The sequence below is a fragment of the Hirundo rustica genome, chromosome 3 (genome assembly GCF_015227805.2).
Source record: "Hirundo rustica isolate bHirRus1 chromosome 3, bHirRus1.pri.v3, whole genome shotgun sequence".
NCBI lineage: Eukaryota > Metazoa > Chordata > Aves > Passeriformes > Hirundinidae > Hirundo > Hirundo rustica.
This window is the reverse complement of record NC_053452.1, coordinates 111,886,480-111,911,387: the sequence shown is the minus strand read 5'-3', so window position 1 is coordinate 111,911,387 and position 24,908 is coordinate 111,886,480. Positions and strand designations below refer to the sequence as shown.

Sequence of the window (24,908 nt, the reverse complement as noted above, 5' to 3'; positions counted from 1 at the left end):
CAGCCCAGCAGTTGTATGCAAGGTTTTCCTCCATCTTCCTGATGCTCATGGTGATGGTGACAAGTCCTGCTTTGTGGCTGGAGAGCCACAGCTTCAGTCCTGCTATGCCAAGGGTTGTGATATCCCAAAGCTGTTCTCATTCTGCCCCATGGCGTGGGAGCAGGATTCAGCTCAGTGCTCACCCATGGCTCTCCCCACAAGGCTCCCTCTCACCCCTGAGTCTCCTGAAATTTCCTTGGCTGGTGAGTCTTGAGTCACGCTGACGTGTTTGACCATTTTATCACAGGGCCCAATGTTACTACTGTTTGTGTTATTTGGGAGAAATGCATTCTCACTATAAGGGAAAAAACTCTGGCTGTCACTGCGTGAGTTATTTTCCACTGTTTTCACTCCAACAGCATTATTGTGCCTGCTGCTAAAATCCTTAACCTAAGATGGAAATGCCTCCCTGGTATCCCCCCTCTTCTTTCTCCAGTAGTCAGAAGTGCCATGGGTTAAGTGCCCTCATCCCCTTGGAGCAGCTGCTCCTGTGCAGCCCTGGCTCCGAACATAAGCAGCCGCCTCCCACCACCTCCGCGGGACGAGGTGCGGCTGTTCACCCTCCGGGGACACAGGACTTCGTGCCAGGGAGGATTAGAAATCAACATCACGGCCCTGCTTGGGGACAAGGACCGAAGCCTTTGAAGAGTGAAGTTATTTTGAAGGGGAGATATATGGTTTTAATTGTTTAGATGAGGGGGTTTCGTGTTTTATGGATGTCTGGGGGCTGGGGAGGTGCTCTTCTTTCTCTGTGTATGATATTGTTTGGGGCAAAAAGAAATGGATTATCTACGTTTGTGAATTTAAGTTTTTTTGGCCAGAAGTGTAACGATTTGTAGGGTTTGATTTTTCTCTGGGAAAAAAAGAAAACAGCATTTTGAGAACAAGGCCGAGTAACCAAAATATGTTTGTTTTTGTTTAAATTGCTCAGTAGAGAAATCGTCTCTTGTCTATTGTTAAGAGCGAGGTTTAAATCAAAGGCAAGTTCTACATATTCTAAAATATACAGACAAGTCTTTGAAAGCAAAGCCAAGCCAAACTTTTTAAAAGAGACCTTCTCCTTGATGCAGAAGTTTTCAGTTAGTTACTGTGCTGGGGCTTGAGTGGAAAGAACCAGCCTGAGAAACAAATGGCAAATCCCCATTTCACTGGCAGAAGCCAGGAAGAGCATCATATTAATAGCACACGAGACCTTTCCACAGCCGTTCTAGTCCAGGGCTTTTCCAGCAGCAGTGAGGAAAAGCCTTTGCAGTTTGTGGGTATTTTTTTTGTATTCACATTTGGCTGTACATGTTTGAAGCAAGCGGCAGAGCAAGGGAGTAGAGGGCCTGATCCTCTCGTGTTGGGTGGTCCCTCCTACCGCAAATAACCCTATTGGAAACAGAGGGACTATTTGTGGAGTCATTTGTTTGTCAGGAAAAGTAGGGTTTGTAGGATACGGCCCCAATTAGAAGCCAAATTCCTGGGTTTTTTCTCGTGATAAAAAGGCGGGTATCTGTCGCAGAGATGCACGTAGCATCTCTCCAGTTCCCATTTGAACTCCTGCCACTTGATCTGTGTTTCTTCCCACTTCCTCAGCCTTACAAAGATTATTCCAGCACCACAGTAGCTCAGATGAGCTGGGTGCTTCCCTCCTGCCTGGCACTGATGTGGCCTCAAGCCCTTTTCTCTGCTGTTTGGGATTGTTTCAGCTCTGGTACCCACCAATGTGGGCACCTGGCAGTTGCTCTGGAGTTTTGGCTCCAAACACAGCAGTCAGGTGATATCCATCCCTTGCCTGGCAAACCAAATACACCATCCCACAATAAACCCTACTTTTAGTATGGCTTGGGTACAGCCAAGCCCATCCAGGGCATATCACCTCCTGAATCCAGCATTTTCCAGGAGATTAACTTAATGGACAGTTTATCACTGAGTTGCAGCTTTTGGAAGGGCAGGAAGTAAAAGAAAGGAAGGAAAATTTGTAAGGGAAGGAAAAAATTGCTCACACAAGTTACCAGAGAGTGGGCACCTGCCCACCCATGCAGGCTGGCACAGGCACGGCCACAGCCCTGACGACCCCAAGTGAGCTTGGCAGATGCCAGGAGAGCTTTCTGGGAGCTGCATGAATGCTGATAGCAGTGTCCCAAATAAGGGGAGGAGGAGTGCTCATGTTAGTTGTATTATTTTGTGACTCCCTGTTTTGGTAGCCATAAGTCATTAGTTGGTTTTAATTTTCTTTTTTTTTCCCCTCCCTTGAAACTGAAATAAGGACTGAAAAGGAAGAATTTTCTTTTTTTTTTTTTTTCCCCTTTTTTTTTTTTTCTTTTTTTTTTTTTTTTCCTTTTTTTTTTTTTCTGTCTAATCTGAGGCACACTGCCACATCTGAAGCCACTTGGCTTATTATGGATTTCATGGAAACTGATTCCCTGAAAGTGTTTCCATATGTGTGTTCCCAATATATCCCATCCTTTTCTAAATGGGAGTACAAACTCACACACGAGCTGGAAATGGCTTCAGGATGTGACAGAGAAGTCATATGACTGGAGTGGCACTGTGTGTGGCCCTCTCTGAAAGACACGGTGTCCTGTGTGCTGGCTCCCATCCTACAGTAGATCCAGTTTCAAAGAATATCTTCCTTCACGGCTTCTTAAAAACTCTTAATCAAGAACCAGCAAGGAATCCTCTGTCCTCAGGAGAGTTGTCCACTAATTGAATGAGATCCAAAAGGAAAATTTGGATGGGGTGGGAAAAGGAGGGGTTTAAAGGGTGAAATAACAGAGAAATGCCAAGGGCTTCCCCCCCTTCCCTGTCCCTGCAAAACATAGTTCCTTTGTGTCTGCTTGAGGATCAGATGGTATTTCTGAGTTAGTAGCATGCAGTGGAAAAGTACAATTCATGACAACATTGGAAACAAATATTTATACTGGACAGTTAAGGCACATTTTTCTGAAAAGGAGGGAAAAAAAAAAAAAAAAAAAGGAACAAAGTAGCCTGTGAGCCATGATGTATATTATCTTCCCATTCACTGGATTTACTCAGGATTCCTGTCCCGCTGCTCTCCATCGCCATGCCTGCTCTGTAGCCCTGTGGTTTCACCCCCTTGCTGCATACAACACTCTGAGGTTGCTCTCCAAGAAAAGCCTCAAAGTGTTCCTGCTGATGCCTTTTGGCTGGTGAAAAGCAGTGACGGCTGAAATTCAGGCAGGAAAAGTTGGGGAAAAGTGAGCGGAGAGCGCTGGGCTCTCGTGTGCGTGTTTGTGCCATGCGGTGTTGCAGAGCTCCTGGACTTACTTCCAGGAAACTTTATTTACTGTTTGGTTCCAGTGTAGCCCGTAGATGGCCTGAGACTTTCAACAAGCAGGGGGCTTTTGATACATTGCCAGTTCCTTTCCACCCAAATGACCCATAACAGCTCCAGACTGGAGACACTGAGATGAGAGAGCAAAGGCTGAGAAGTTCAGAGGCTCCCCATCAGACCAGGTCAACAGGCATCCACGGGTGGCAGGTTATAACCACCAACCCAGGATCTATTTCTGTAATGTGACCCTTCCTGTGGTTCTCATTAGGAAGGTTTATAAATCCTGTATAAGTGAGGCAACGTCTATAAATGAGATGGTGATGGCTGAAGCTTCCACAGCTTCATTTCTGCTCCTGACAGTCCATCTAGGAGGGGTTGGTTGTTACGTTTTTCTGCCTATTGATATTCCCTAAATTTAGATGAGCTGTGTCTGGGGGTGCAACGAGCAGCCACCTGTGTTTCAGTGCATAATGTCACCCAGCAAGACCTCAGTGCCTTAAGGAAAGCTTCATCCAGCAGAAAAGTGCTATTGAGGGAGCAGGACATGTAATGACAGAGCCCAGGCTGAAGAAATGCAGAGACTCCAATTTTGGTGTTAAGCAATATAACATCTCTGTTTGAGAAATGCTCTCCTTTATTTGCACGAGTGGTACTTTAATGGTCACTAATAACTATGTTATTTATGGGGTGTTTCTCCCAGCAAAGGGCTTATGTGCAGCCCCATAAATTCAGTGAAAACATCTATCTGCAAATTAATCCGTGTTTTTAGGTGCCAAAGACCTGTTACCTAAATACCAGGAGGCACCAGCATGCAGTTTACTGTGTGAACTGGGGTACTGAGGGACTATGAGAAGGGATGCACTGGAATTAGGGTCTTGCCTGCTGTGTGTGGGGCTCTGAAAGGGTTAAAGCATTCCTTCCTCTCTCTGACTTTTGTGAGACTGCTGTGATTAATAATGTTGCAGTTTAAATGGTCCCAACTAGGCCTTGAAGTTAACACCTTGTTGACGTGAGGAAAAGAGGAGGGGGGGCCCAGTTCACACCTTTTCTGCAGCTATTGTTTGCCAGGAGACCTATTGGGGGTGACTGAGGGTGGGGGGAGAAATTGAGAAAAAAATAATGTCAAATGCTTTTTTTACTTTTTGTTTCTCCTGAGCTAAAGTGAGGGGGAGAAGAGCATTTAAAAACGTATCATTTCCTATGATAAATGGTTCCAAACATCCAGATGACACATGTTCATCCGAAAGAAGCCCAGTGCATTATTTCTGTGGTGCTGCTCGCCCTCCCAGCACGTAGACACTCGCTGCTGGATGTGTGGGAGGAATGTCCCTGAGCTCCAGCACGAAGCTGAGCACCAGTGTACTATTATGGGATCAGGACCTAACAGCTACAGCAAGGAGTAGATACAGGAGAAGGTGTTTTGGGATCTCTGGGAATTGCAGTCCCAGGCTCCATTCTACAGTGGCATCCAGAGGGAAGGTGGTACAGCAACTTTGGAAAGAGGCTGGCCTGGAAGAAAGCAGAGAGATGATGGTGTGTGTGATTCAATAAACACTTATTAGCAGACACGGGGAACAAGAATTTAACAAAATTAAGAGCAAAGTAACACTGTCCCCCTGATACAGAAGGATGTTGGGGGAAAATGCAAAGACATCCAGATGGAAAAGAATCACTCTCCCATTAAAACACGCTGCAAAGAATCCTTCAGACTGGCAAAACCAGGAGCTCAGAAATGAGAAAATCTCAGTACTTACATTGCTTGTGCAACTTTAAATCAGCCTCATTCTGCTTATGCATTACATTACAAATTTTAATTACGGGATCACATGGTACTTTTCCCACGGGATTCCTGTCTCATTCAGTGCACAGGATGGACAGTGCTAACTTAATGAGCAGCTCTTCAATATTTTGTTTGCTTCTTGTTCTTTGCATTTCCTCAGGCCTTGCTTATTGCAGAGCATTAAGTGCTGCTCTGAAGAAGGAGTCCTTAATTTATTGCTTGGCTTTGCTCTAATATTTCTGCCATAGCATTTGTATACAGTTCACTGCAGTGCAATATTCCCAAGAAAAAAAGAACCCACTTTAGGAGAAATGAGACTGACCTTAAGGTCTCATGTCGTTCAGTGCACTCTCTGTGTGTCACCTACAGCACAATTTCAGTTCTGTCTGTATCCTTGTGTTCAGACCTGTGATCCTGTTGGCTTCAGCTGCAGCTGGGAATGTTTAGCGCACGTGCAAATCAGAAGCCAACATCTTTGCTGCACACAGAAAATGAGGGAAGTGAAAATGGGATTTGGAGACATTTCAACTGAGTCATGTAGGAGCCATGTGGCAGAAACATATATAAAATCCAGTTAACTCAGGAAATAATTTGGTCTCTCTTGCCTTGTTCACTTCACCCCTTCTGATTTCTTGGAGCAGTGGATCTGGGGAATATATGGACAACTGTCTTCTCTATTCCTCAACTCAGATACATCTCCAGAGGTGGCCAGCTTGGGCAGGTTAATGAGAAAGGAATACTGTCTTGTGTAGCTGAATGTTTGTCATAGTGCATTTGGAGAAGTAACTTGAATGCTGGTGTTTCCAAAGTTTCTCACTCTTCACATGGTAACCTTAATAATATCCCTTTGTTTGCCTCTGGTTATGTTTATAGTTTCTCAGATTTCTAAAAAAAAGCAATCCTCAAATAACCCCACCTTCCCAAATTTTATTTTGCAATGTTATACAAACACCCACATGGTCTCCTTTCACTCAGGGTCTGCCATCCCAAAGAATGGAGTCGTCGATGGACTGATCCTTTATTAGGCTGGCATGGGGACAGGTAGCACTGTCCCTGTGTTCCATCAATGTTTGCAGAAAAAATGCTAGGATTTGTGACTCCTGGATTTCATTCCAGTCTCTAGACAAGTGTCTTTATAGGGGCACAGACTCTTCTGCCCATTTTTAGTCAGAGTGCTTATGATTTGTTCATATTTGGCTGGATTTTCATGGCAACATCTCTCACAAAAAGGCCACTCCTCTTCCAAAGTTCAAGTCCTTACTTCAAAGCATGGAACTGGTACAGCTTTTCAAAGGAAGGCTCCTCGGAGTTTAAGATTGGTAAAACAATATATTTTTCCCAGCAGAAGAGTTTCAGCTGAAATTTTAAAAACAAATAAGTGCATAAATCAAAATTTAGCCTGAGACAGACTCCCAGCATGGACAATTTCAGCCAGAACATTTAAAGTTTGGCAAAGCTGTAAGAGACTGAAATCGTCTCATCATGTGGAGTGCATGGGGTGTTTCATCCAAGGCGATATTATCAGCTGTAAGTAATCCAGGCTGCACTTATAATTCAGAGGCATAGATGTTGGGGAAGAAAAAAACCCTTTTTTAATAGGTCAATTAGTACAATGTCTCAGCCTGAATTGAACTGCTGAACAAAACCCCACAAAACCTAGTTTCAACTTCAACTTCAAGTTCCCCAAAACACAAGGGAATAATTTAGCTACTGGTAAATAAATTTAACTGTATGTTGCTGGATTTCCTTGAGACAGACTCTTCAGCGAATACAGCATTACTCTGGTTTCATGCATCGAAAAATTCTGCATTGACTTGATGGACTAGAAATTTCGCTATGAAACTTATGCAATAAGCTAAGGGGACTTTTTTTTTGTTAGTGACCTTACAGCAATAAATAACAAAACAAACTGTAATAATTTTAAGTTATAAAAAGTATCCTGTAACTCTTTAAAGTAGACGTCAGCTGGCTGTACCTACAAGGAGTTAATCTGTCCACAGTACATTATGATCTTTAATAACTGGGAGCGATTGGCCAAAGTGCTGTAAACCTGACAGAAATTTGTTGCCTGATTTTCTGCAAACCACAAGCACAGCTTATTAATTGAGAGCTGAGCATTAATTGGCACTAGCTGGCATCTGTGGGATGAAACTGCAAAAGAGAAATGACCTCGGCAAACATGCAGCTGTGAATGGCAGAGCTGCAAAGCTGCAACAGGTAAAATTGGGTTTTAAGCACGAATGAAAAACAATTTGAGTGGGCTGCTGGCAAATGCCCAGGTCTAGAGTTTTTAATGAGGCTTCTGCATCAAAATAAGTGAAACCACATGGAATTTTAATTATTCTTATTCTAAATACGAAACACACTGGAGAAGTATTCTTGAATCTGGGATGTTAGCATATATATTGGCATATTAACATGACCACTTTTCTGTTCTAAACATTTAGCTCTCAGAAAACTGGAGTGCCAGGCTATTTAGGAAGGAATCAGCCTGGAAAATTTAAAAACAGCTTAACCTGGACTCATTCAGATGTAAAGTATTTTGTTGTGGTTTTTTTTTTTTTCAAAAATAGGCCTTTTTCTAATTTTTTTTGGTTATTGTTAGGCCCTGTCAGCTGATGAGACTGTATAGGAGAAGATCACATTCTGTGCTCTTCGATGTCTCTTCTCTTTATACAAGTGTTGTTTTGCGATGGTGGACATGATGCAGGGCAGAGGGTCTATGCTTCACCCATTTAGTGTAAGCTATCACGAGAGTGGGAATTCACAGATGCAAATTATTTTCTTGCTCTGACGGAGGAAAAATTAGCGTAAAACTTTAATCCTCCTGGGGAGAGGAATAAATAAATTATTATAATATTATAGTTATTATATTATTAATTATATACTTGCACTGTCATGTTACTGTATTGCTGATCCACATCACCGTTTGTGCACAGCTAGATATACATATATACATATATGCATTATATACAAAGATGGATGCCATACCAGGTAGAACTATTTCTCTTCCCAGCCCAGCAAACAGTTTAACATGTATAAATGAATAGACATCTGGGGTTTCCACGTTAGAACCAAAATGAACCTTACCATAAGGAGGTAACACAGAGAAAGGAGGAGCGTGAAAATGCATCAACAAGATTGAACAGCAGTGAGAATGGCAAAAAGCTGAGGTTCAGAACTGACTTTTTAGTAAGTTTCCCTTAGAAATGAGACTTTAGAATGGAGAACTTTTTCTGATGTTTAAAAATATCTTTGCAAAATGGAGATACAATGGAGATGGGAACAAATCGCAGCCGTGTGCAGGGAGTTATGGAGACAAAAAAGGCACTAGGGCAAAAGGGGAGTTGGAGAAGTGAGTGTGCAGGAGCTCTGCAGACACAGCCATGAGTGAGATAAGACAGGGTTATGGTTGTTTGGCCTTTGGATAAATACAATTGTGCTTTACAAGCAACAGTAAAAGCAAACAAGTGTGGATTTACTAGGATACATAAGGAGGTCTGCAGCCCCACATTTGAAATGCCTACATGTGGTGTGCTCATTCCCAGTCATTCCAGACAGACAGAATCTCTTGGCAGCACCCATGCAGATAATATTTGTATCTAGCTCTGAAAAGGAGATTGCCTTTGTGTAAAACTGTGTGGAGACCTTTGTGTTAAGAAGAAAAAGTATTGGTTGCAAAGAAACCAAAAATGCCAGTGTTCTACACCCTTAGACTCACACTAATTCCACCTTTGATTGTTAAAGTCTTGTTTAGTTTCTATCAGAGTAAACTAAGAGAAACTCTGTTCATGCTGGGAGAGTTTCAATAACAATAAATAAAATTAAAAAAAAAAAAAAAAAAAGCAGTAGCAGATTGAAACTCAGTATTTTGAGCAGCTGGGGAAATTATGTTCTAACCTTATATTTCCAGATACGTATCAGACCTGTTCACAATATAAAGGATAGTGTTCCAAAATTACAGCTTTGAATCTGGGTGGTATTGCCTCTGGCTATTGTTTGCAGTTGGGAATGAAAGAAGTTGCATCAAGTAGTAGAGTGTTTGCTGTAAAGGTACAAGTTATATTACATTCCAGGGCGCTGTGGTTGGAGGGGTTGATGGTGGAGACAGACCCATTCACCCACAGGTCACTGATTCAGTCCCAGATAAAGATAATAGTAATCACATTGTCATCAGAGTTTAGAATGGGCTTTTACTGCCCACTTAAAGCTTTGTGCTCAGTATTGTTAGAGATGGAGGATTATAATCCCCAGGTTTCAGGCTGATTTGGAAGCTTGGCTTGATGTGGGCCAGGCTCTTCAGCCTGAACCCAAACTGTGCCTGAGCTTTGCCCCACTGCTGCTTTTAGATATCATTGTAGACATGGGTTCACTGAGCTGAGAGAACAGGTGAGAATAGTGATCTAAATCCCAAATGTGCCACAAAAGGTGGCAGAGGCTGTTGAGGCTGTAGAGTCTGTTGCTTACAGGAGAGTGGACCAGGAACAGAAGGGCTGGAGAGACTTTTCTTTCACACGGCAATGTCAGCAGGGCAGATCTGAAGCCTGACTGCAAGGAAAATCTTTGCTCCATCTTAAACTGGGGAGACACAGAGTGTTTCAGTGTTTAGCACATCAGTTTGGCATCTAGAAGATGCCATCTTTTCCTTATAGTTAAGTCAGGTTCAGCAGGCTGACAGAGAGGTGAGTGAACCCTTGGATCTGGAGGGCTGTAAAGCTGTAGGAAGGTCATCTGGGAAGTGCAGGGGTGGTCCATTTGATTTCATCATTTTCCCCCTTTATTTATACCCTGCTCTTTTCATCTCGACAAATATAAGTGTGCTGCATACTGGCAATTGCATTTACCTCCTCCTGCTCTGTACTTCTTCATTAGGCTTTCCCTCTTTCCCCTGTCCTTTTCCCACACCCTCTTTGTTTTCCACCCTTCTGGCTCTCAGTACGAGCTTTCACCATCTTTGTCTTCTGCTCCTGTCCATCCCACAATCTCCTAAGCACATCACCAAGCTAACATTTGCTTTCCAGTTCTGCTCCAAAGCTTTGGGTGTTTGATGTGGGATTAGAAATTAGGCAAAATGGGTTTACCCATCCCTGTTCTGCGTTAGACTCCAATTCACAGCTTTAGCATCCAGACATTCACAGTAGTCATAAACTGTGTGGTCTTTTTTTTTTTTTTTTTTTTTTAACCAGACTACAGAGACTACATACAAAAACTTTTTTTTTTTTTTTTTTTTTTTTTTTTTTCCAATGGGAAAAAGAGTGTTGGGTTTATAATTTTCCATCAGCTTCTCTGAAAAGTAAAATCTGCATCTTTGCTATCAGCTCAATGGCCTTGTCCATCCTTTGGATGCAGCAAACTATTTTTTAGCTGAAGGAAGCATCTGTGCAGATTCTCACCTAAATAAGTTGATTTAAGGCAAGAAGTGGGTCTAGTCACCCCCAGTGTAACTCCCATGGTATCAGTGGTGCAGTTAACTTGATGTTGCCAGCTCTTGTAACTTTATTACATGTTGCACAGTGATTTCTGCTTTTCTGGAAATCCAAACTCCTGACAGCCTGTGCTGAGGTGGGAATCTCAGCTTTCGTGTGCAACCAGACCTGATTTTCTCAAGAGGCTTGAGCAAGAAAACAGAGACACATAACCCTCAAAACTCGGAAACCAGAAGGCAAATCAACTCCAAGTTCACCTTTTTTTTTTTTTTTTTGGCTCTTTTTTAATCTCTTGATTTTAACAATTTTTTCCCCCTTTCTTTTTTTGGCTCTTTTGCAATCTCTTGACTTTTGAGATTTTTTTTTTTTCCTCCAACCTGACTCCTGACCTTTGAACACTTCAGGTTGGCAATGCTGCTCCCTCCATTGGCTTCGGTGGAGTTAGACCAGGGATGAGTTTGGCCCAGCGCTTCTAGAAGACAGATGTATGACTCTGTTCCTTGCAATGTGTTGCTTGATATGATCTGCTGTTCTCTTGGGGTCCAAAAGAAGTGGGTTATCTTAGAAAAATAAAATTCTATCATCACGTGATACAAAAAATGGTATTTACAGAATTGTTTTCCCCCGTCTTTTGTTATAATTTTTTAGGTGCTTCAGAGCTGGGCCCATTTTCAGATCCCAGGCAGTTCACAAGCATTTCATCCCTCACTGAGAGCCGCTTCTCCAACCCACGAATGCACTATCCAGCCACCTTTACCTATACACCGCCAGTCACCTCAGGCATGTCACTGGGTATGTCCGCAACCACTCACTACCACACCTACCTACCACCACCCTACCCCGGCTCTTCCCAAAACCAAAGTGGACCTTTCCAGACCAGCAGCACTCCATATCTCTACTATGGCACTTCGTCAGGATCATACCAGTTCCCCATGGTGCCGGGAGGGGACCGCTCCCCTTCCAGGATGCTCCCACCGTGCACCACCACGTCCAACGGCAGCACACTGCTAAACCCTAACTTGCCCACCCAGAGTGACGGGGTGGAGGCGGATGGCAGCCACAGCAGCTCCCCAACCGTCTTGAATTCTAGTGGCAGGATGGATGAGTCCGTTTGGAGGCCGTACTGAGATTTCTTCCATAGCCGGCCCGACCTCCGCAAGCCAAAAAAAAAAAAAAAAAACAAACCACCAAACGGTCGACTAACTACAAAGTGCCTGGGTTTTGTTTTATTTTTTTTTTTTTTTAAACAGATTTTACCAATATGTGCAACTGTGTAGATGGGATGATAATGGCCATAAATAACACAAGAGTTACCAACATACCACAACCCATGTTTCAGATTATGTGAATCAAAGCACATATTTTCTTGTGTTTTTTTTCCCTTGGAACCCTTTTACCTTGTTTTCTATTTAAAATGTAAAATGTACTTTCTACACACACACACACAAAAAAAAAAAAAAAAAAAAAAAAAACCACCCCCTCCTTTTTTTTTTTTTTAATTTTTTTTTTTTTTTTGAATTTTTTCCTTTTTCTTTCCCCTAGAGTTTTGTAATAACTAGTGAGTATTTTGCCAACAAGGAGAGAATGGACTCCCTGGCTATCAGGAGAAACATGGTGATGCAAGGCAAGGGCTGCATTCCCTTTTATTTTAATAAAAAAACAAAACTAACCATGAACTCCAGATACAGTTGCAATCATACAACCTATGGGACCCTCTCCACACCTGTAGTGCAATTCACCTGGTTTGTATTGGTGCACATAAAAAGGAAAGCAAAGAGCAATTTGCTTCCATTTTGCTATGATCCATTCAGATGAAAACAGCTGTCCCCAAAAAACTCTGTCCGAGCCTTGCTGCGGATAATGGTTGGAATAATTCTATGTTCATTGCTTTTTTGGTTTGTTTTTGGGTACTTAAAGAGAATGAGTTTTCAAGTTAGGTGAGCCAACCCCGGGGTTTCCTTTTTGCTTTTGTATCAGTTCGTTTTGCCTTCTATTAGCCAAAAACCAAAAATAACAACGAAAACCTTGAAAAACAAAAAAACAAAATGTTATTACTTATGCAAAATATGAGAATGGCAATATATATTATTAGAGCCAAAATGGTATACATAGTATTTGTGTTCGGTTATGGGGGGGGTTTTATTTTTTTTTAAATTATAAATGTGTAAAATTTGAGGTTGTTTGCTAACATGAATCATCATTTAAGTTTAAAAGAATATTTATAATTATTTAATGACATTTGGACCCTTTAAACGTTTCTTAATGTAATGATATATTGACTTCGGTCTCTAAAAGTGTTTTTTGTTTTGTTTTGTTTTGTTTTTTATTACATTTCTGCAATAGTGTAAACCTCAGACCTTTACCCAACTCTGAAAAACAGTTCCAGTGTGAACCAGTTTACAATGTGACTTAAAAATAACATACCCAACCTAAATGCATCCACATCAAATGATTTTGGATGTAGGATCTTTTTATATAACTTATGAAGGAAATATTGTGTTTAAAATATTTTTATTAGCTGTCTCGTTGCCTTCAACACAGTCTTGCCTTTTAATCAGTAGTTGTGGAGACACTGGAAAAATGGTAGGAAGGATGAAATATTTTCCACCCTTCCCCTAATTTCTTTTTCTCCAAGGATTTTTTCTCAGAAGTTCAAAATTTGAAAAGATTCATATTTAAAATGTTCTATTTTGACAGCATAATTTGGATTTCAACTGGTTTGGTTTTTTTTTTTTTTTTCCCAAAGAAAAATCAAAACTGTTTCAAAGCCCGTATTTTGCAAATGATTAATTGTTAAATATCTCAGAAATGGGATTAAGGGAGAAATGGTGAAACATTTTCCCCTCCCCTTGCAATTTCAGCCCACTTGGTGGAATTAAAAGTTTCAAACTTGAGACAGAAATTGCCTGGTAGCGAGTCACCACCCGTTAGCATTAAATGCAGGAGCCTTGCGGATGCTGTGGTGGCTCTGAAGCTGATCTGGCTGTTGCTGCGTTAGAGGGACAAGCACAAGGGCAGCAATACTCACCTCTGCCCACAGAGAAGACATAAACTCACTTGCAAAGCCACCCGGGGGCTCCCAGAGGTGGTACACCCAAACCCCAACCAGTCTGTGGCCAAACTACCCCACAGAGAGGCCCCAGTTTTGCCCCGCCCAGGGCTGCCATGGCAAGCAGGGATGTGACATGGCATCAGCTGGACGTGGTGGGAGCTGAGCCATCCTCCCCATGCTCTGCCCAGGCAGGTGTTAGCCCTGGCTTAGTGGGATGTTCAGCACGTTCCAGTGGGCTTGGCCAAAGCTCTCTCTTTCTGTTCCCTCAGTCACCGCTGCCTGCAGCCTCCTCCAAGCTGCTCCTTGGGTGATCTTTGGCTACCTCCAAAGTATGGCAGTAAATCAACATTGGGCACAGCCACACAGAGCCAGACACCACCCTCACTGCTCATTAGCAGCGAAGCTGTTAAATGAGCTGCCATTAGCATGATACATCCTTCCAACCTGCGTGATGACGTGGTCTTAAAAATAATAAATTAATAAAGTCTTTGCCTTCTAAAGGTTGTATACCAAGTATGCTTAAAGTATAAGTAAGACACTTTGTTTTTCTTCTAATACTTCGTTTTCCTTCAAAGATGGAAGCTGTAATTGATTCTATTTATTGTTGGTTTGTGGTAGCTTGAAGCATACCACTGTCCACTTATTTGTGACTGTAAAGTAACGTTTGTTAGTCTCAGCAGCACTTAAAAAACCAGTGTCTGGTTACACATTTCAGTTTTGTTTTTTGTTTAGTAAGCAAGAGAAAAAGAGATGTACTGCCAGTGCAAGCTGTTTCCTATTTAATAAAAGGTACTATATTTGTACATTATTTGTTATTGCTGAGAAGGGCTTTTTAAGGTTTACTGTATGCATATTAAGTAATTTTTAGGGTGCTTTTGTGTTGAAATGTTGTTAAGAGTGGCTGCAGGCAGCAACCCAGATTTTCTTTTTTTTCTTATGACTTTGTTGTAAAATTCAAGCACTTGGTTTTTGTTTCTGGATAAATCCAGCACAGACCAGACTTTTGTTTTGCCCAATACCGACAGGACTCTGTTTGTGTCCCCGCGGTTTTTCAACTGGACCTTTAGGGACAAACGTTGAAAACGTTTTCTCTGCCCAGTCAAGGCACATGTTCCTGATCCAGTTGATCCGTGCCCTCGCCTGACCTGGCTCTCCCTGCTTGAGATAGGAAGGAAAGGATTTTCTAAGCACCTGTGGACAGAGGAGCACCAGGCCCTTGACTTTCAGTAGATCCCCATGCTCCTGATGCCTTTGGAAAATCTGTCCCAGTACATCAGGCTGGTCGTGAAGGGAGTTGTACAGGCTGAAGCAGAGATGCTCATCAGAGCTTTCAGAAAATGCTTTCAAGTTTACTTGGAAATGCTCTTGAATCAGATTTTCAGGCCCAACCGGTGCTATGTAGTGAATCATTTTAATTTATCTGAGCTTTTGTGAAGTGCTTGGCATCACAGAACAGAGTTTTCTAAAAGGTACGACAGCCCTTCCCTTCGGGCAGTGGCAATCTTTGGCACCGGTCACAGATTTAAAGAAAAACATTGCCTTTTTTTACCTTTCCAGCTCTCTTATCCTGCCAAAGACTGACATCCAGCACAATAGGCACAATGTCCCCTTCACCAGAGGATTAAATCCTCCTCTCCCTTCTTCTAAGGGTAACCAGATTGGGTGTAGTGGGTCGGGACAGAAGAGTAAAGCAAATTATTTATCCGACAGCATCATTCATGTGGCGTTTATCATTTCCTTTAAAAGCCCAGCTGCTGCATCTTTCTTAGCATTGAACCTTTGTTGCCAGCAGTCCCCTGAGCAAAGATTTACCAGTTTCCACAGGTACCATCTGGAGTGGGGAGAATTTTGCACTTTCACCCTGAGCAAAGCAAGGCTCAGCCCCGTGCTGGGCTGCAGCAGCAGCAAGCCATGAGCAAAAGCAATAATTAAACCTGGATCATCCATGAGCTCAAAGAAGCCCCATTCTCTGCCCCCCTGAATTTCTTGTTGTTTTAAATAGAATGCATTTCAGTTTAACATTTTCTGAGAACTTTTTTTAGATGTTTTTTTACTTCCATGTTTACAGATAACTCTTTGCTTTTTAAAAAAATGCAGTACTTTTAAGTATATCAGCCAAAACCATACTTTTACAGTAACTTTAGGTAATATGAGTGACATTCCAATTTTTTTGTTGTTAAATATGCTTTACCAATCTTGAATTTCCGCTGGAACAAAATATTTGTAGCATTTTGTGTAAATACAAGCTTTAATTTTTTATTTTTTCAAATGCTGTCACCCAAGATTTGCTTTTCATGCACATATTGTACAAACACACTCTGCTTTATGCCACAGACGATGATTGTGGATCAGTTTACTTCAACTTCAAAGGGACTATTTGTATTGTATGTTGCAACTGTAAATTGAATTGTTTGGCATTTTCTCATGATTGTAATATTAATTTGAAGTTTTAATTTCATTTTCAATAAAATGGCTTTTTTTTTTTTTTTTTTTGTTAATGTTCTTCTGCACTTCTTTTTCTTCCTTGTCTCTTCTTGGCACCAGGCAGGGTAAAGCAAGTACATGGTAGGACATGGGACTTGGGACCAAGCCATCTGTGACTGACCCATTAATTCCTGCAGCACCTGAGTTTTCAACTAAATATAAAAAGCAAGTTTCCAGGCCCTTGGGTGGTGAAAGACACTTTTTAAACCTGACCTCAAATGTTGCTTCTTTTCCTGAGCCTGCAAATTATCAAAAGTTATGTTTCTTAGAGGAGTGCAACCTGCTCTTGTTCATCTTGCTAGGTCATTTACTCTGGAACCGAACAACTGGCATTAGCCAGGACATTCCCAGGGAAAACTGGGATAGATTTCTAAACAGGGAGGAAGGGATTTGGATTTGTGATGCTTTTCCATGATGGGCGTTGAGTTATCCCCACCTCTTCCTGGTCAGACCTGAGGAATGCAGTCACAGATAATCTTGTGATTTGCTTGGCCTGAAGCAAGAATAATTTTCAAGCAGCAAAAGATGTATGGATTGGGAGGGGACTGAGGGAGGAGGCTATTTTTCCTCCAGCTTAGTGTCAGGTGTAGGAGGAGATGCAGCTAATGAAGGTGAGGTTAAGTTCACCCAAGGCTGTCTGCAGGAAGAGAGGACAGGAGTTGAGTGCAAGCTCGTGCCTGGTTTCATTGGAAGTTCTTATCCTTTTTAGCTATTTCTTGAGTCTGTGAAAGAGAAATAGTAGCACAGAGAGGTGTGAGTTTAGAGAAAGAGAGAGAGGTCTGATTGTTTAGAGAAACCTTTCACTCTGAAGTTTAAATGTCACTGATAATGATTTTGGGAGCTCTTGTTGGCTTTATCATGGACCTGCACTATTCTTGTGTGGTGGTTAAAGCTTGAGGGCTCTTTCAATACAGCTCATAATCTGAGTCCTGATTGTAGGGAAGCTCGATCCAAGAGTAGGGAACCAAGCAAACCAAGCAATGTTCTGTGGTGTAGTTACTATAGAAATTGTTTTGTGGGGGACTCATGCTACAAGCACTAGTGCTAAGACTTTCTGCTGCCCTCTGGCACGCAGATTAACCCATCTCAGCTACTCACTGCCCAGGGGGACCTTCATTATAGTTTTGCTTTCATGGTCACTTAATCCGGATTCTCATCATTGGAAATAACAAATTTTCCTCCATTTTTCTACGGTGAAGTGCTGGAACGGGTGCCGTGGGAGATTTTGTGGCACTTCTGTTCCTGGAGATTTACAGGACCCAGCTGGTAAAACATGGAACAACCTGGTCTGACCTCCAAGTTGAGGCTGCTTGAGCAGGAGGTTGATCTGGACACCTCCCATGATCCTTTCCAAATTATCCCTTGGGCCTGTGAGGCAGGCTGGGAGCTGCCTGCTAGAGGCTGTTGTCTGAGATAAAAACTGCTTCTGTGACTATATGGAGAACACATATTCAGCTAAATGAAATCTGAATAAAGAAATTGGACAAGATTAAGCTCATATATAGGCAGGTTTCTGACGAGTTGTGGTGATCTCTCTTTTCATAGAATCATAGAATGGTTTGGGTTTAAAGAGACCTTAAAGATCAGTTTTTGTTGGTTTCTGCACATTTCTCTGGGATATCTACTGCAGACATGGTCAGCACAAGGGCTGATAGAATAAAACCATCCCTCTGACCCAGTACAGTAGTTCCCACTGAATTTCATGCTGGCGATGTTGGGCTTTATTTTCTGATTTGTTTACCCTGCAGCTTAAGAAGGCACCTCTTTTGCCTTAGCAAAGAAATCAACCACTCTGGAGGCAAGTTACCACCACTGGTGAACTTGGAGGACAGCTTTGTACAGAGACATGTGGAGTGGTGCAGGCAGACAAGACTCAAACTGCTTTAGGAGACAAGAGTTAGAGACATTTCCTGCAAGGGGTGGTGGCTTTGTTTTCCCCATCTTTCAGTGTCAATAAATAGCATCTTGGGTTTGGCTTATGAGGGCTGAACATCAACTCTGAGACGCTGGAGTCTGGCCTTGCTGGTCCCACACAGTCCTACACTGCCTCTACCTGCTGGCCTTGGTTTTAACTTTTTAATTTCCTGTGGCTGTGAGCAGCACTGGAAGGGCTCAGAGCAGCCACAGGCCTAAATCAGCCTTTTTTGTGCCTAAAACAAGCTCTTTGGGAGAGGTGGGGGTGAGAGGAAGCAGGGTCTGACTTTATGGTTCAGCACCAAACCCTGTTCTGACACCAAATAAAACATTCATCAAGCTGTTTATTGGGGAAAAGAAGGAAATAACCTCAGTTATATATCCAAGGATTGACATGAACTGCCTAGTTACCTTCTGCACCATCAGGAGGAAATGTATTGATATTTTGGGGGTAAACTCTCACAGATAACCAGTGTTCTGCAGCATGTGGGGGGCCGCACAAGAACATGTATTGTGTAAGGGTGCAGTGAGGGTGTCCAGCTCAGACACTCACCACTTGGATGAATGCTTGCAGAGGACAGCCCAAGACCATTATTCACTAGAAACATTTGTTGGACGGGCTAAAAATTATAAACGAATCTGTTAGAAATGCATAATACTTGGACATGTGATGGGGACAACTGTGACAAAAAATACTGAGAGCAGGTTGAGCATTTCTACTCAACATCTTGAAGAAAAGTTTTAGCACAAGCTTAAAGAAAAAAAAAATTAGCTTGGGCCTTCTCTGATTATCTTTTCTCTTTAGATCTACTGGTGCAATGTCAATCTGAGATGTGTGGAGATGTTCCCATGAGGACTCTTTGTGATACTTGTATGACTTTGGAGGGGGGAATCTCAGCATTTACCCCTCAGGGAATAGGAAACTATTGGCGCCAGTAACAGATAAAACCATGAGATAGAAAGAGAGCAAAGCCCAAACTTCCAAAAGCTTCTGGTGATCTGATGCAGTGCAAACAAATAACTTGGGCTGTACAATGTAATTTAAAATTGAAGTTCTCAGGCCTGCCCTGCTACTCCGGTGCACATTTATTGCCTATGTTACTTAGTGTAGATGCAACCTGCATTTTGAATGTTGACTGTACTACCTAAATAACAAGCAGACTTGAATTTCCCTACTCCAGTTGTGTGAGAGTTTAAAAAATCCCTGTAAATATATTTGTAAGAACTTATGAGACAAATTACTTTTACTTCTGTAGCTGAGAAATTTCAGCATCTGTGATTCTCCAGACAGCTTGGGACACCTCTTTTAGTGCCTCACTTTCCCTAAATATAGATCAGGGATTTTGTTATTTCCCTACTGTGTCAGGGTGCCTCATGGGCTCTGTGTTTACAAAGATCTTTGAACTTTGGTTGTTACTGTTGTTGTTGTTTAGCTTTTTTTACTACAAATCCAGTGTTTGGTCTCACACCATTGGATAGTGTCCTTTGAAGCAGCACAATTCTAAACCACATGTTTAGAAAAAAAAATGACCCAGTTTCCAGACTGCTGATCTGGTCAAATAACAATGCAGAGCTAAGGCCAAGTTGTGCTGCCTCAACAGATTTACTCAGGATTTGTGGTGGGGCAGGAAGAAAAGCAGAGATCTCTGCAGTCTGTGGAGGCAGCCCTTGGCCGCTCCCTCCCGGCAGCTCGCTCGGGATGAGCAGCTGGATCTTGTGGGATGTCCCAACACTCAGAGAAAAGCAAACAGGCCATGTTAATGTTGATACACCGCAGCAACTTGCCAGTGATTAATGTTTGCCACGAGGCCAAATTCAGATGGTGATTACGCCAGGAGAGATCAGCTGAAGTCCCTCTATTAATAGTCCTGGTGGTTTTGGATGCAGCATTTTCCTACCCATAAGTGTGGGTGTAATCAATGAAGGGTCACTGAAGTGCTGGTTGAGTGAAGTGGAGGAGTCTCCGCTGGTCTCCTGGCTCAAGGGAAGCTCAATGCAGGACCACAGCCACCAGATCCTCTCAGCAGGGCTGTGCCCAGAAAGTTTTGGTGTCTTCTAAGCATGGAGACAAAGTCAGGGTGTCAGTGGAGCATATCCCCAAGCTTCTCCTGATGTTCACCTCCAACCTTCCAAACTGTAGTTGATGACTTTTCCCCCAGCATCTTCATTAGAGTTTGGTTTGTCTCTGCCTCTGACTTTGGGCACACAAGGTGCAATAAGGGTATAAAACCTTGTTGCACATCTATAGGGCTCCAGTGCTTAGTGACCTCTCCTTTCCACCTCAGCTGTATTCATAGAATCACAGAATGGTTTGTGTTGGAAGAGACCTTAAAGATCATCTTGTTCCGCAGCAAAGAACCTGTTCCTAGTGTCTCATCTAAGCCCGCCCCCCTGGCAGTGGGAAGCCCCTCCCCATGTCCTGTCATTCCATGCCCTTGTCCGAAGTGCCTCTCCATGTCTCTTGGAGCCCCTTTAGGTACTGCAAGGTGCTGTGATTATTCCTCCAGCCTGTGACTTTAGGGCACTATTAAATATCAAATAAAAGGCTAAACACGAAGGCAGCTTGTTTACTCTTTGATTTCTAAAAAAGTCTTTGGTAGCTGAAAATGATGCAGCTACATCCAAACACTCTGAACTCAGGTTCTTACAGGAAAACACAGTTTTTATTCCTGGTCCAGGATGTGTGAGGCTGGTTGGCAAATGTAAGGAAAGAGGCTCACATTGACAAATGTGAGGAAATAGGAATAGGACAGGCTGCAGCCGAAGGGATAAAAAAACCCAAATAACCAGACAGCTCAGGAAACCTGGATGCAAAGGATATTTGTCCATTTATTACCAGTAGTGGTGTTCTCCTAAAAGAGCAAGATGCTCTCATCTTTTAATAATAGCCAGGCCAGATGCTAAAGTCTCTTCTGCAAATACTCTAAAAGTGAGGAAAACAGCTGATTTCTGTTAAGATGAACACACCAGGAGAATAAGCCAAAATAAGTATGAGAAATCTCCAGAGATCTGTCTTTGCAATGCCACTTGGCAGCTGAATCTTAAAGTCAGGACTGAAAATCCAGCCAATGCTTCTGTCCCTTCACTGATCGGTTGCCGTGTGTGGAGAAGGAATTCCTGCACTGTCTGGGGATTTGGAACAGTGCTGGCAGGGATCTCACCCTCTGTTTTACAGAGCTGCAGAATTCACAACTTTTGGGGAGTTGTAGAAAATACCAATTCAACAAGGAATTTGCTTGACTTGCTCCTTGCCATTGAAAATTGTTCCATGCTGAGTAAGGGCCAGTGGTTTAAAATGGCATTTTTGTTCCATCTTTTTTTGTACTTTCCCCTCTGCCCTGTTTTTGTTCTTAGTATTTTTTATTTGTCTGGAAGACATTAATTCAAAGTACTAGATAAAGAAAGGATTGAGGTTTCATAAGGCATTGTACTGAGCATTTAGGAAGATGCCTGTGACTCTTCACACTGTCCCTTCAATCCTCTTTTCCTTATGTTCAGCACAGAAACTGGTTTTCCTTCTGGGCAGGGATCTTTGAAATCATAGTAAAATCTCTCATGTTTGTAATGTGCTTACAGGTATTGGAGGGAAAGTGTTAGAGAAAAGTAGTGTGCGTGGTGACATAATATTTTGTATTTCTGCAATGGGGCAATGCCCAAGAAAATGAATTAACTGTGTATCATGGCCACACATTTTTCTCAGATGCTGAGTGGCAGTCCTCACAAACAGTTCCTAGAAACCAGAAAAAAACCTATTGTGAAATGATGGGAAGAACTCATTCAGTGTTTAGGATTGCTGCCTAATGACTGCAGATAAAATTGTTTATGAAGAACTTGTGCAACCTCTTTTCTTGCCAACGAGGGTAGGTTTGGTACGTGCTGTTTCAAACCTCCCTGTCTCTGCATTTCCAAAATGATCCCCACAATTGACATTTCCATAAGTTTACAACTAGGAACTTACTTTGATTGTTTGATTTTACAGGGCATAAGGATTTCTCCACACACCCCCCCCCCCCCCCCCCCCCCCCCCCCAATGCACTGCTTTTGTTTATAAAGGATGTTTTTCTGGGGATGATCATGTCAAGACTGGAATTTTATTGTGGGCATCTGCCCTGGAGCAGCACATGCACTCCTCCATGCCAGAAAATACCAGCAGATAATGTGCTGATGTTCTGCAGCATTACCTGATTATTGTGGATTTACAGAACCAGGTGTTTGTGGCACAGAGGGACAGACATAGCGCCCACCCTGTGTCGGCACCACCCTGTGTGGTGAAGGATGGAAAGAGGATCCTCCACTCATGACTGAGGCATGTCCTCCTGCTCAGAGACACCTGCCTGTATCAGGTCTCACCATCTGGAGAAAATTTAAAATAGAGAGAGAGAATTTAGGTCACATGCAGTGTGACAACCAAGAGACAGGAAAACACAAACCACTGGTATTTGAACTGACCATGGTGTGCAGGAGATGACACCTCCCCAGGGCTGTGCAGGTGCGGTCGCTGGGGACTTTTCGTCCATCACTGTGGTGAGGCTGAGGGGTGAAAGCCTGGTGAAGATGGACAGATGAATGCACACCATAAACAAAAGTCATCCCAGATGCAAATCACCATGCTCAGATCCTGGCTTTTCACTGGAAGTAGCAGGGCCCTGAAACTTCTCCCTCTTCCAGCTCCCCAGGCAGGTATTGAACAAGGTCAGTGTACAGATCTTACATTTAGCTCTGTCAAAAAGCAGAGCTAAAACTGGAACCAGCTTGTGCTGTGTAGATTTGCTGAAGTCACTGTCAGATTTAATGTCACTACTGGCCCTTTGGCATTTCAGTTAATGCCCTCTTAAAGTATTTTAATCATAAACCCAAAGGAGCTGCATGAAGGGATCCATCTCTTCCCCAGGTGTATAACTGGCCTCATCACTGGTACATGCTAGGGCTTCTCCCATCCCACTGCATCCTTTCAGCCCCACCGTGGGGCTGTGGACCAAAATCAGGGAAAATTGTAGCAGCCTAACTGGTGCCCCTTTGTTCTGGAGGCACATGGAAAGGTGCGCCCAACAGAGACAAGGATAATACTGAATTCGCAAAGGTTTGGTGCTAAAGATGAGAATGACCAAAGATCTCAGGCCTTGCAAACAAAGTGTCAAAGTCATTTCTCCAGTGCCTCTTTGCCACAACAACTGCAAATAAGAAAACAAACCTCAGAGATGGAAGGCATGAAGTTCAGAAACACATCCACACCCATGTGCAATATGCGAAAGGGGGCAACCAAATTTGCAGCTGTCTCCCAGAACAAGGAGTTCACTTCTGAGAATGTTTTTTTTAAACTCACTCTCTTCTCAAGGGTCCAAAATGGATGGGTACTTAATTAAATTCGTGTAATGCTTTAGATCGGCACTGATGAAAGTATGGGATATGCATGTGAATATGAATATGATTTTGCCTCTGTATTTGCCCCCTTGTTGAGTCAATATTATTCAGTGGGAAATAGTGTCAGAAATGGGTAAAAGCATGTATGGAACAAGGGAGTTGATCTCGCTATGATTTCTGCAGTTCCTGTTTTTTTTAGTTGCTTTCTTTATAGCTTAAAATACAGTAACTGTTTTCCTTCCAATGGTTTTTGGCTGCTTTACAGTTGTTGTTAAGAAATCAGTATTTCTTCATAAAATATGTACTCATTTGTTAATATTTGTGATGAGGAAAATTTCAAAGAATTGAAAGGCTGTGATGCCATTTTTCCAGAAAAGTTCAGTACCTTGTCAGTAAACACATTTCTCCTTAGCAGGTCAATACCAAACCAAATTAAGAGGAAAAAGAGGGTTGCAGTTTGAGAATTTGTTTTCTGTTACAGCTGCTGTAGTTGTGCACTCTACTTTATCCTCTGGGTTCATAGTAATGGTTTAAAAAAACATTGTTAGCAGGATGTACAAAGGAATTACTTGCTTCAGGTAATAAATGGTAGAATTTAATCCTGCTGGTTTTCCTATTGTAGCCATTAAAGCCATCTGAATGTTTGAGGCAAAGGAAGCAGTGGGAAGCAGAGCTTTGAATACCATGGCCTGTGACTTCTCATCTGATGACTCCTCATAGCTTCCAGAGAGCGCAGGTCTAGGGATGATGGCTAAGTCATTCCAAAAGCAGGAACTTAATGCCTAAATCCATTAAAAGGCTTCACAGAGAGTACAAGAAGTGTTACACAGACTGTTAATTCAGAAGCTGAAGCTGGATGTCAGAAGGACTATCCCCCACCATGCAGATGACCAAGAGAAAAGTTTGGCCAAAGATGTTCTCAAAGATGATCTTCTTAAGTGAGGAGCTAATTCCCTGAGATAAAAAGATTAGGGCCAATAGTTTATTGAGGTTATTTGTTTTTTTGTTTTTTGCTTTTTTTGTTTTCTTTAGTTTTGTTTTCTTTTTCTGATATATGTATTTATGCACATGATATTCAAATATTTAAAAGGGGAACATAAGAAAATTCCAGTTTCCTTGCTGGGACATGCACTCTAGAATGCTCCTTTTGGCTTTGGAGATCTTTGCTTTCTGTGCCTGTGAGCAGATCAACACCTTGTACCTGGGCACACACCTTGTGTGTGTGGAGCTGTGTGTGTGAGCCAGGGAAAAGTGGCCATCCCAAGGAAAAGAGATGAGAGGATGCCAGTGAAAAGTGGGATTTGCCTCTGTTTTAGCATGGGAAAACCCATTCTCTGTGCAGAAAGGATTTCTGTTTCTTAGGAAAACCAAGAATTTTGGCCTTTGGATTTGAAAGTCATCAGGATAATTAAGTAGTGGCAATGATGACAGTTGTTAATTTTTTTGTCTTTGTTGCTCAGTGAGCTGCTCCTGTTGTGCAGAGCCCCAGCTAGACCATAATCCCTGGCCCCAAAACTGTGTGTGTGATTGGACTGAAGGTTTTTATATCATTTTGAAAACTTCAGATGGGAA

At 42.4% G+C, this 24,908-nt stretch overlaps 1 protein-coding gene across 3 annotated transcripts in view; it reads left to right on the top strand.

The window, feature by feature from the left end:
- Positions 1 to 24,908, top strand: part of RUNX2 (RUNX family transcription factor 2) — a 157,599-nt gene that overhangs the window by 78,622 nt on the left and 54,069 nt on the right. For 2 of the 3 annotated variants that reach the window (XM_040058756.2, XM_040058757.2), the window contains one exon: positions 11,174 to 11,862. The exons of the other annotated variant lie outside the window; for it this stretch is intronic. In XM_040058756.2, the coding sequence (XP_039914690.1) occupies positions 11,174 to 11,652 (479 nt within the window). In that variant the 3' untranslated portion in view covers positions 11,653 to 11,862. Of the gene's footprint in view, positions 1 to 11,173; positions 11,863 to 24,908 lie in introns of those variants that run through there. 3 annotated transcript variants of the gene reach the window in all.